The 12,444-nt window shown below is 43.4% G+C and overlaps 1 protein-coding gene across 1 annotated transcript in view; it reads left to right on the top strand.

Moving 5' to 3' along the window:
- The first annotated feature begins 200 nt into the window (after window positions 1-200).
- The window catches only part of ARL6IP5 (ADP ribosylation factor like GTPase 6 interacting protein 5), a 21,687-nt gene continuing 9,443 nt past the window's right edge, over window positions 201-12,444 (top strand). Inside the window, exon 1 of the mRNA XM_054482742.2 lies at window positions 201-1,191. Within this exon, the coding sequence (XP_054338717.1) occupies window positions 1,016-1,191 (176 nt within the window). The 5' untranslated portion in view covers window positions 201-1,015. The remainder of the gene's footprint in view (window positions 1,192-12,444) is intronic.

Raw genomic sequence — 12,444 nt, 5'->3', positions numbered from 1 at the left:
GCATTATACCAATCAGCCCCTTAACTGAAAAAAGATGACCCTCGGAAGCTTAGAAGAGAATTTACAACGAATACATCTTTTGCCAGGTCTTTGGGCTGGGATACAAAACATCACGTTATCTATGAATATATTGTGGTCCCTCAGTGAAAGTTGTCACCAAATATTGCAATAAAACTAAGAAAACTTTTGAAGCGGACTGCATATTTCTGCCCAGAAAATGATGGATGCAGAACAACTAGTTCACTGCAGACAACTGTTTGCTTTAAAATGTAAGCAACATGCCCAGCTCAGGACTGAAGTGGCCAGAGTGCCTACTTTATCACTTTATCAGAATGGCACAGCAGTCCAACAATTTAGCCTGGAGAGAACAGAGATGGAGAACAAAGAAGACAAGTGAAAAAAACAAACCAGCCCTTCTGTTCTACATGACCTTCTTTCCCGTTTTGCCAATCTGATTTCACACATAGTGACTCATGGTGAAACAGAGAAAACACGGGAATTGCATTCAGATGTGCAGAGGTTAGTAAGACTTAGTTTTCAAAAGCAGCTCATTCTCCATTAACACTATAGTCGCCTTCCATTTCATTTCACTTAGATTGGCATCTGCACAGCTGCCAAAATTTTTCTCTAAGTCAGAGAACACGCTCCTAGGTAAACCCTCGAAAAAGGTATTTCAAAGGAGGCAGCTGGTATTTGGACTGCTAGAGAAGGCATTGCCACCTCGCTTCAGACAGGAGATTTCCGCTAGTTGCTTTCTGTCATTTCATCTCTATTCTGCACTCGGTCCCTTGTTCTGTCTCGAGGTTCCTGTTTTCCTGTACCCAACCAAGAGCCAATCAAGAAGTAAACAGGAGCAAACACGCCCGCCCACTCCCAATTTCCTTTGCTCTGCTGTCTACCAACCGCAAAGCCGACCGAGACAGAGCCGCTGTCAACTCTTCAACTCAGCTCAGCTGATCGGTTGCCGCCGCCGCCGCCGCCAGATTCCGGAGGCGAAGAACGCAAAGCTGAGAACATGGACGTTAATATCGCCCCACTCCGCGCCTGGGACGATTTCTTCCCGGGTTCCGATCGCTTTGCCCGGCCGGACTTCAGGGACATTTCCAAATGGAACAACCGCGTGGTGAGCAACCTGCTCTATTACCAGACCAACTACCTGGTGGTGGCTGCCATGATGATTTCCATTGTGGGGTAAGTGGGGTCCCCCTAGCCGGGACACCGATCCGGGGCGAGCACGGAGGGGCCTCGGGGTGCAAGATCCCGGGATGTAGAGACGCTCTCTGACCACGCTCAGCGCCTGCCCTGGCAATTCTGCAAGCGGCCAAGCCAGTGGAAACTTGTTTGCAGGGCGAGGCCGCAGTAACCTGGGGTCCCATTTTCTGCACCAAGGGCTGAGACTTGAGGGGAGCCCTAGGGGAAAGACGACGGGGAAAATTTGCCAGCCGCGGGGAAGAAAAATGAGAGTTCCCCCGCCCCCGTGCCAGGATCGGGCTCTTGCTAGAAAGATATTTGTAGCGCCCTCGTCTTTTAAACATAAGAAAAAGGAAAGTGGTGTAACCCTACCCTGGAGCTGGCTAGGGCGGCAGGGTGTGGACCCGGGCTAGTGTAAAAAGGGCAACCAAGTGGCGACGCACTTTGCTGCTTTCTCTGCCTAATGCCTGCCACACTGTACAGTAAAGCTGAGCTTGGGATCAGAACGCGGGGTGTCTCCTGGTGGCGCATCTCCCATTGTGGGGTAAAGGCTGCCATGACTCTGGGAAGATGGCCTTCTGGCATTTTCTTCCAGCAGTGGCCAGGCGTGGTCATTTTCTCTGTCTTCGCTTCCTAGCCTGAGGTTTCAATGTATCAGAAGGCCTTTTCAATACCTGATACTTAACAAAGTATCCTGTGTTGAGACTGCATGTACACCTGCTTTCCTAGAAACCACCTTTCCTTCCAGTTCACCTTTTAAGAAATGCTTCTCTCGCTTATGCAGGATGGGTGGTGATATTCTCAATCTTGCTGATTATCTCCTACACATCTTTAAAGAAAAAGCTACCCTCAGACTTTATAAAGGACTCATTTGCTCTTAAATGTCTGACATTTCTATTTCAGGGCAGACGTAGAGGGAAGAAGGAGCAAGCTGGCTTGGGAGAAAAGGGAGAAATTTGCACTTGAAGGGTGTGGGAAAGGGTGAACAAGGGTGGCTTCTTCAGTTGGCTCGCAGTTAATTGGCTTATACATTGAGCCACCTCTCTGTGCCTGGCCCCATGCCAAGCTCCAAGCACACCAAGATGAATCAGACTTGAATTCTGGCCCAGGGGCTCCTGGCAGTTGCTGAGAAGCTGAAGGAGCAAACACACAGCACAGAGGAGAGGGGTAGACTTCACAGTTTCCGAGTATGGTTCACAGCAGTCACCCCCATGCAGAGGTGGAAGCCCACATGTGGGACTCTATAGACAATCGCACAGATCCTTCTGCATTGCTTAAGGAATTCTTAAGGAATTGCACTCTGGGAATGGCTTGGTGTATAGAGGGCACAGGCTCTGAGTGGACTCGGAACTAGTGTGGCAGCCAAGGTACAAGTTAGTCAGGGCAGGGCGGGGCAGGCCCGAGGCCTGAGGCAGCTGCCTTCTGAACCTTCCCTCAGCTCTGTGCTTCAGGCTGCTTCCCTGGAACACTAAAAAATTTCTTTTTTTTTGAGACTGAGCCTCCTTCTGTCACCCAGGCTAGAGTGCAGTGGCGTGATCTCGTCTCACTACAACCTTTGCCTCCCAAATTCAAGTAATTCTCGTGCCTCAGCCTCCAGAGTAGCTGGGATTACAGGCACACACCACCATGCCTGGCTAATTTTTGTATTTTTAGTAGAGACAGGGTTTCACCATGTTGGCCAGGTGATCTGCCCACCTCAGCCTCCCAAAGTGCTGGGATTACAGGTGTGAGCCTCTGTGCCCGGCCAAAAATTTCTTTTTAAAAACTTTTAATATTTATTTACTTTTGAGATAAGGTCTTGTTCTGTTGCCCAGGCTGGAGTGCAGTACTGTGATCACAGCTCACTACAGCCTCAACCTCCTGGGCTCAAGCAATCCACCTACCTCAGTCTCCCAAGTGGCTGGGACCCCAGGTGCGTGCCACAAAGCCTGGCTAATTTTTTTTTTTTTTTTAGAGATGGGGTCTCACTATGTTGCCCAGGCTGGTCTTAACTTCTGGGCTCTAGCCATCCTTTCACCTTGGCTGTCAAAGCACTGAGATTGCAGGCGGGGACTACCGTGCCTGGCCAAAAATGTCTTTAAAACAAAATAAGTAGTAAATAGGTTTGCATCAGTTTTTGTTTTTTTCTTTCTCTTTGCAAAGAAGCAGGAGGGCATCTTATCTGGTGATCTAGTTGCGGAGGTATTTTCTTGAGGTAACTTAGATGTGGGGCAAAGTTTGACACAGACCAATAATTAAAAAAAAAAAAAAAAAGTTTATTTTCTTCAGACATGTATGCTGCCCAGACCAGGCACAAGCTCAGACAGTCTTCCTGCTTTTGATAGAATCCATTTTTCACTGTGAAGGCCAGGGGCCAGCCCTTTGACTAAATATAGCTCCGTCAGTATTGTGCCTTAGGCCACCAACTCAGGTAGTTTAGGGGTGTTGGCCCTCCTCATTTTCCTTTCAAATAAGAGTTGTTGGTTGTCAATGAAAATTTTGAAGTGAAAAAGTGAAAAGTAGCCATGAAGTTTTTAAAACTTATCCTTATTTTTAAAAACTTACAAAAGATACAGGCTAGTAGTAAAAGTTGATTTGAAAATTATGTGGATAAAATGTGAAATTTCCTTCATACTTCAGTAAAAGTTTGGTATATAACCCCTAACTGTTTTCTATGCAACTATAAACACAGTCAGTAGTTTTTTCCACCAATTGTTCTCTTTTCTTTCTTTATCATTTAATAATATAAATAAAGATTTATTGAGTGCTCTGTGTGTCAGGTACCTTGCAAAGTATTTTACCTGCATTATGTCATAGAACCCAATTTTAAAAACCTGTTATTTTTTTTTTTATTATTAAACCTGAGGCTCAGAGAGGTTAAATGATTTACTCAAAGTCACAAACTTAGGCTTGTGTTCTTAACTACTATTCTGTCTTCCTGTGAGTCACGAGGAAGAAACCAAACATCTTCAGAGTTAGGGAGCGTCCTTGATTCCAGAACACTTCTCATTCTAAAGAGAACTATCCTCTTTCGGGGATGCTAGTAGATGGTTAGGTCAGAGCAGTGCTGGAAGCTGTTCATCTGGATCCTCCACAGACTTCTCTCTAGTTTATCAGAATATCTAGGTAGAGTGTATGTGAAAATGTGACCTGGATAAAAGAATGTTCAACAATGGTTCCATCCCCTCCTGGTGAGGAGAGCCTCAAGGGCATTGTAGGAGTGCTCTAGCCTCAGCTCTCCAATGTTGGAAACTGGCTTAGATGAGGATAGAGAGGGCCTCCTCTTCAAGGTTTCAGGAAGGGTGAGGGAAGAACATAGCAAATACTATCTAGATCCAGAAACACTGGAAAAAACTGCCCATACCAAGATGGAGATTAAGAGGGATTAGGATAGAGATAAATCTGTGTTAAACTTCTGATCAGAAGAGATTGAATTATTTAAAAGGAACAGCATGAATAACAGGCTAGGAAACTTGCGTTTTGCTGGAAATGCCTTTGGATCCTTTACATCAAGAAGGAAAAGTGTCTAAGATTGAAGTTGCCATAGCTTACCTTCTGCATCCTTGATGTGAGACGTTTTGGGATTAAGATATTCTTTTCACATCACACACAACAATAGAAGTCTCTACCTTGATCTTCAGAGTGAAAAACAAAGGCAACACCTAATGGCACTTGCAATTTAAGTACTAAGCCTGTGATACATTCTAGTTGTTGACGAAAACTTCTTTGTGCTTAATGGAATGCCAAACGATTTGAGCTGGAGAACTCTGTTCAGTGTGTGAGCCATGGAACAGCAGCATCTTTCGCCTGAGAGCTTGTCAGAAGTGAAGCATCTCAGGCCCCATTTCAGACCCACTGGGTTAGAATCTACATTTTAACAAAAATCTCAGATGATTCATAGGTACATTAAAATCTGAGAGGCACTGGATTGGTCTGGCTCAAAAGAAAATTTAAATAAATATACCTGTATGCCCAGATGTCACCTTCCGTGATTCAAAATGTATAGTTCTTGGCAGGGTCCAGGCATCTGTTGTTTTTTTCTTTTTCTCTAACTTCCTAAGTGATTGTGATATACACCCCTAGGAGAAATACTGATCCTCTTGAACCCCGTAACTTCTGAAATATAAAAGCTCGAGGTCACAGGCTAATTGGAACTAAAGCTGCTAATAATAGGAAGTGAAATATTTTTTCCATTAAGCCATATTGCAAATTTTCTAAAGCTCTTGATTAACCAAATTCACCTGCATTCCTGACTCTTAAAACATTTGCAATACTATTGCTGTCTTATTCTGAAAAGTTCTTTCCTGGATGGGTATAGTGGCTCACACCTGTAATCCCAACACTTCGGGAGGCAGAGATGGGAGGATTGCTCAAGACCAGGAGTTTAAGACTAGCCTGGGCAACATAGTGAAACCCTGTCTAAAAAAAAAAAAAAAAAAACTTTTCTGCCATTAGAACTCATATTTTCTGGCGTGGCCTCAGAATCACCAACCACACACAGAATTTGCAACATATAAAAATGCCTCTGCTGCTTCTCCAGCAAGAAAGCTGCATTTATTCTTATGTATATACATTTGTGCCTCCCCCTTTAGATAGAACCATGTAGCTGCTGAAGGAATGAGCCCATGTTTTCTCAGCTAAAGCAACTCCTCACCATGTGGCCTGATCATTTGGCCTATAGAGATGTTGCAGGAGGGTGGAATTGACAGCTGCCGCTTTATGCTTTCAGTTACTCAAGATGGTAAGGAGTTTCTGGAATTCTGTAATTCTAAGTTTGAAAAGAGCATTAATGTAATCTTTTCAAAATGAACGTGGCTCAGTGGCTCTGTAATATGTTCTAGGCCTGTGGCTCCCAGCATCTGGTATTATGAAATGTTCATATTGTTTGTACCTTTAAATGCTGTAAAGATGAAGAACCAAGTTTCCAGCTGGTAGAGGAAAAAAAGGGTAAGGCAACCCTGGGAGGCTCTGGATCAGAATCTATTAAAATGATTGCAGATAGAATGAGTTGCAGTCTGTTTATACTAAAGCAAGTGGAAATGTTTTTGAGATTAGTCAGCTTCAACACCAGTTCTACAACATTACTCTTATTTGTGTTGCTTCATTCATTCAATTAACAAGAGTATGAAGCACTTACCAACTTCTCAGACACTGCTAGGAGATAGTGAAGAGTAGGACAGCTGTAATTCCTGCCTTCATGGAAAGGCAGCAAGACCACACTGAACACATGATAACTAATTTGTATACAAGTATAGCAAGTGTACAGAAATACACACCTACATAAACACATCCTTCTCAACCTGACTTACCTGATCTCCCCTGTACATTATTATTCCAAATTCCAAATCTCTCAGGTGTTGGGAATAGGGGAGGCATTGAGTATGTAGACAGGATAAACGTTTATTAAATTTTACTTATCCTAACCCACAGCTCAGATCCTTCTATTCCATTAAACAAATACTGAGCACCTACCATGTGGCAGACAGTGTCTAGGCTCTGAGGATATAGCCAGGAGTACAACTCCACCAGCCTTCCCAAATCCTCTCAGAATTCTCCTGCCCTTCCATGCCCATTTATTTGCACTTGAGGCTGGCACCTGTCTTCCTCTGATGGCTTATGTGTTTCTTCTGAATACAGAACTTTAAGAGGTCTGTCAACACACAGTAACATTTTAATCTCAAAATCTTTATCTAGGCTGGAGGTGATGGCTCACGCCTGTGATCCCAGCCCTTTGGAAGGCCGAGGCGGGTGGATCGCCTAAGCTCAGGAGTTTAAAGACCAGCCCGGGCAACATGGCGAAACCCCATCTCTACCAAAAATAGAAAAAATTAGCCTGGCGTGGTGGCATGCATCTGTGGTCCCAGCTACTTGGGAGGCTGAGGTGGGATGATCTTTTGAGCATAGGAGGTGGAGGTTGCAATGAGCCAAGAACGCACGCCTCTGCACTACAGCCTGGGTGACAGAGTGAGACCCCGAGTAAAAAATAAATAAATAAATATAAATCTTTAATAAGGATTGTTTTTCATTAAATAACCTCTCACAGTGTATGTGTGTATATGTGTGTATATATACATACATATACATATATATATATATGTATATTTTGAGACAGGGTTTCACTCTGTTGCCCAGGCCGGAGTACGGTGATGCAGTCATGGCTCACTACAACCTCTACCTCCCTGGACTCAGGTGATCCTCCTGCCTCAGCATCCTGAGTAGCTGGGACTATAGGCATGTGCCACCAGCCTGGCTAATTTTTGTATTTTTTTTTTTTTTTTTGTAGAGAAGGGTTTTTGCCATGTTGCCCAGGCTGGTTTCGAACTCCTGGGCTCAAGCAATCCTCCTGCCTTGGTCTTCCAAAGTGCTGGGATGACAGGCGAGAGGTATGCCTGGCACACACTTGATACTATTTATGTAACTTTGTTTATCTGAACTTCTCTCCCCTCTGCGTCCAGCTTTTTTTTTTTTTCAATATTGCCTGCTACTTTTGGCCTTTGGTTGGTAGTTTCTGTTTCCTTTCCCTAGGTAAGGATTTACAATGATTCTAGGTAAGTGTGCAAATAAATGAGTGTATTTTGGATTCCTGGCCCCCTGTCTTAGAGAGGAGAAGCTCTCAATCAGCTTAGGGACAGAGAGCTCTGTACAGGAAATCCAGTTCAAAAAGGTCAAGACCCGTTCTTGACCTACCCACTTAATATCTAATTAAGCATCAATATTGGAAATTTTGTATTTTTTATTTTTTGGACAAATGAATTCTATCCTTATCACTCAGCTTTAGAAAACTTAACCCTTAATACCATCCTCTGTCTCTTGAAATGAGCGTGGCTTCCTGTTTCTGAGAATGCCTTCAAGCCCTGTAATTTTAGGCAAAACCTTCAGGCTAACAACTTCAGGTTTGCAAGCATTCATCATTGATATACGATAGGATTTCCTGGCCTTCCTTCTCATTATGCGATTTGCTAAAGGAGACACCTGGAAGGCAGAAAGCCCTGCTTCTTCTAATCTGCTTCATATCTCATTGGTGCAGCTTCTCCTCGTCTCAGAGGAACAAAAAGAATGCAGAAATTGGGGGTTAGTGAGGGGTAAATAGACAGGAAACTTGTGGGAAGGAAGTCTGTGTTACCAAGCTTGTTAGCATTTGTCCAGCCCCTGTCTTCTCTCCACAGCTCTGTAAGAATTTGCCATGTGACAGTTCTCAGTAGCTTTTGTTTGTTTTGTTTTGTTAAGACAGAGTCTCGCTGCATCGCCCAAGCTGGATGCCATGGCAGGATCTTGGCTCACTCCAGCCTCTGCCTCCCAGGTTCAAGCGATTCTCCTACCTCAGCCTCCAAGTAGCTGGGATAACAGGCACGCACAACTATGCCTGGCTAATTTTTGTATTTTTTAGTAGAGACAGGGTTTCATCATGTTGGCCAGGCTGGTATCGAACTCCTATCCTCAAGTTATCCCCCCACCTCAGCCTCCCAAAGTGCTGGGATTACAGGTGTGAGCCACTGTACCCAGCCTTTTTTTTTTTTTTTTTAATTTTCTAAAATCATTCAAGAAGAACAGTTTGTAAACAAATATCTTTCTACTTCTGTTCCCCAAAAAGCATTGGTTGTAAGAGTAACCATGGGTTGCTAATTGTTGAAAGCAGTGATGAGCATACATGAGGATTCATTATACATTATTCTCTCTACCTATGTATATGTCAGAAGTTTTCCATAATGAAAAGTTAAAAAGGGTTTCATGAAGTCTAATCAGAGCTTTGTACACAACTATTATTTGAAGCTCCGTCACTGTGGGAAGCGTCAGATTTATGGTTTTTAATCCAAGTCCAACCTGTTGTTTATTAAAAACGAAATGAAATCTGGAGGTTCCTAAGGCATGTCTTAGTATGAACACTTTTAACATGCCAACTGCTAAAAAGACAATGGTTGTTTTGGATGTGAGTGTTTAATTTGTGCCAAATTACACAGGATACAGTAAATATTTAGGGAATGGCAAGAATGCAATAAATCCTCTAGGCCTTCCTAATTCAGTTGGTTAGGAAAATCTCACTATGACCTTTCTGTAACAAAAGAGACAGGCTCCTGTTCAGTTTTACCTACTGTACAATCTCCTTTATTCCATGATCCTTAGGCCAAGGAGACACTGTTCTCATTTACTCAAGACTGATTTGTGTCCAAAGCCCACATTTATGCCTATAGTCAAAAATAGCTCTTCACTTTGGGAGCCTGAGGCAGGCGGATCACTTGAGGTCAGGAGTTCGAGACCAGCCTGGCCAACATGGTGAAACATCGTCTCTACTAAAAATACAAAAATTAGCTGAGTGTGGTGGCGCATGCTTTAATCCCAGCTACTCAGGAGGCTGAGGCAGGAGAATCGTTTGAACCAGGGAGTCAGAGGTTGCAGTGAGCCGAGATCGGGTCACTGCACTACAGCCTGGCGACAGAGCGAGATTCTGTCTCAAAAAAAAAAAAAAAAAAAAAAATTAAAAATTAGCCAGGCAAGCTGGCACTCACCTGTAGTTTCAGCTACTCAGAAGGCTGAGGAAGGTCACTTGAGTGTGGGAGATAGAGGCTGCAGTGAGCTATGACCATGCCATCACACTCCAGCTTGAGTGACAGAGGAAGAACCTTTCTTGAAAAAAGAAAAGAAAAGGCATATGGAGCTGTGCTCTGGTCAGAGAGACTGAGGAAAGGCTGACTGAGCTGAGACTTCAAGGAGGGTGGAGTGAGACCTGTACACAAACTATCCTCTCTGCCTGATTCACCTCACCCTGAGATGGCCAAAAGGCAAGGTGAGTTCTAGGGTAGATAGAAACCCTGAGTGGATGGGGGTGCAATCAGGAGATGGTGTGACAAAGCTGGCAGGTAGGCCAGTTGCTAGCCCTGAGAGTTCCCTCATGCTAATTACTAAGGCACTTCTTCCTCTCCTAGCAGATATAGCCAAAGCCAAATTTTGGCCTTGGCTTGTGGAGTGTGTGACCTGGATTCCAGGCCCCACTTACCCCTTCAGCCAGGCACCAACTCCACAACTATATACAGTGGCCCTGGCTGCAGAGGCAGGCAGGGTCCAGACCCTGCGAAGCCTTGTAGAATGTTTAAAGAATTCTGTTTTTAGTTTAAGAACAATGAGAAGCAAGAAAATGGTTGGGTGGGTTCGTATTTGCAGTGATCCCTCTGGCTGATTAACGACCACAGAGAAACATCGCCAATTTAGAGAAGTCCACCGTGAGTATATTGTTCCCCGCTTTTTCGGTGAGTCAGACTTCCTCAGGAACCACACTTCAAAAATAGCTTTTTCAGTCAGAAAATGGGAACTCAGTGCAAAGCTGCCTGTACCCCTCAGGAAATATTTTGCTGCCTCTTTGGTGGTTCTTTTTGGCCTTGCAGCCTGACAGGAGTCACCAAATGTGGCCTTGAGTTGATGCGAGGATTTCTGTTATGGCAAACTTTTATTGCCAACTTTGCAATTGGTGGCCTTGGACAAATTTATTAACTTGTATATTCCTTAGCTTGCTTATGTGTAAAATGAGGTGGGTTGGCAAGATCCTTCCTAGCTCTAAAATTTTGTAAGTTTTTTTTCCCCCTTCAGTAACTTGTGGTAAAACTATAGATATAGCTACTGAATCACGTTGGCAAGTTTAGAACCTGTATCCACACCCACTAATAGCCAGCTTGTTTCAGAGAGAAATGAGAGTGTAGAGGGATTTTCCAGGATGATCCTTGGTTATAGTAGGTTACTTAGAGTGTGGGGGAAATCCCTAAAGCCGGTTAACATGACAGAATGGGTTCTACTGTGAGTTGCTGCCACAACTGGCACCCTTGTTTTCTTGTTTCTCTCCTGGATCCCTTTGGATATGTTTCTTCTCTGGGCCTCAGTTTAGTTATCTGTATAATTGGACTAGACTGATTCATCTTTGAAGACTGCTACAAAATTTCTCTGATGGGATTCTAAACCTTTTTATAACCATAAATGACTGCCCTAGAATATGTAACTATTATAGGGATTTATTAATTATTTATTGGAATTGGGCAATACATGTTCATATTTTAAATATATATAATTAAAATATATACAACCATATGTATTAATATATTTTTAATTTCACAATAGAAAAACATAATGGTTTTTGAGTTGCAAAACTAGGTCCTGCTGTTTCTCCCTTCTCTCTCACCATCCCTCATTCTTTTTTTTTTTTTTTTTGAGACAGAGTCTGGCTCTGTCGCCCATGCTGGAGTGGCACAATCTCAGCTCACTTCAACCTCCACCTCCCAGGTTCAAGTGATTCTCGTGTCTCAGTCTCCTGAACAGCTGGGATTACAGGCATGCGCCACCACGCCTAGCTAATTTTTATGTTTTTAGTAGAGATGGGGTTTCGCCATGTTGGCCAGGTTGGCCTCAGCTGGTCCACCCACCTCAGCCTCCCAAAGTTCTGGGATTACAGTTATGATCCACCGCACCCGGCCCTCTTTCTTACTCAAGGACTATCAGTAAGTGAAACTCCACCCAGCAGACCCCAGAGGCAGCTGTCTACATGAAAGATGGGTGGCATGTTTAGGGAAAGTTTTGTCCTAAAAGTCTTTGGGGTTTGTTGTGATTGGTGTGATAAACAGCCCAACTGTTGACTAAAAAGCATCTCAGGCAAGAACTGGTTCCCAAATTTCTGAGAATTTCTGTTAATCTCTAGAGGAGGTGTGTGTGTGTGTGTGTCTGTGTCTGTCTGTCTTTTGTTCCAAGTACAGGTAAGTGCCAGGGCATTGGAGTGGTATACATTTTATCAGATACAGAAGAAAATCATTTCTGCTCAGAGTAACTTCGTTCGTTTTTTTCCAGCTTGGAAACTTGCTTGCTTTCTAATTATAGACTGTTGTTGGGCAGGTTATGAACTAAAACCAGTTCTATAGAACTTCAAGCTCTGTTCTTTTCCCTTGAACATGAGCAACCAGAACAGGTGAAAGCAAATTTGGAATTGCTTGAGTTAGGCCTGGATTTTTCATTGTTCTTTGTCCTGGACTTTAGGCACTCAACCTAAATATCTGTTTTACTTGTCTAGAGGAAAATAAAAGAAGCTTGACATGAATTTTGTTATATGCTTCACTTCATGAATTATTATTTTAATAAGTATTCCAGAATGAACTGAGTAGGAGCCCTTTGATGCTTTGCTGCCAGCCAACCCACTCCTACTTGCAGGGTATGCAAAGGAATTTCCTTAAATTTCAATCCTCCATTTGAGTTGTTTGTGTTGATTTGATCTTTGTTTTGCTTTGCTTTTTTTTTTGAGACGGA

Source organism: Pongo pygmaeus, chromosome 2 (assembly GCF_028885625.2).
Source record: "Pongo pygmaeus isolate AG05252 chromosome 2, NHGRI_mPonPyg2-v2.0_pri, whole genome shotgun sequence".
NCBI classification, from domain to species: Eukaryota; Metazoa; Chordata; class Mammalia; order Primates; family Hominidae; genus Pongo; species Pongo pygmaeus.
This window is presented reverse-complemented; position numbering and strand designations above follow the sequence as displayed.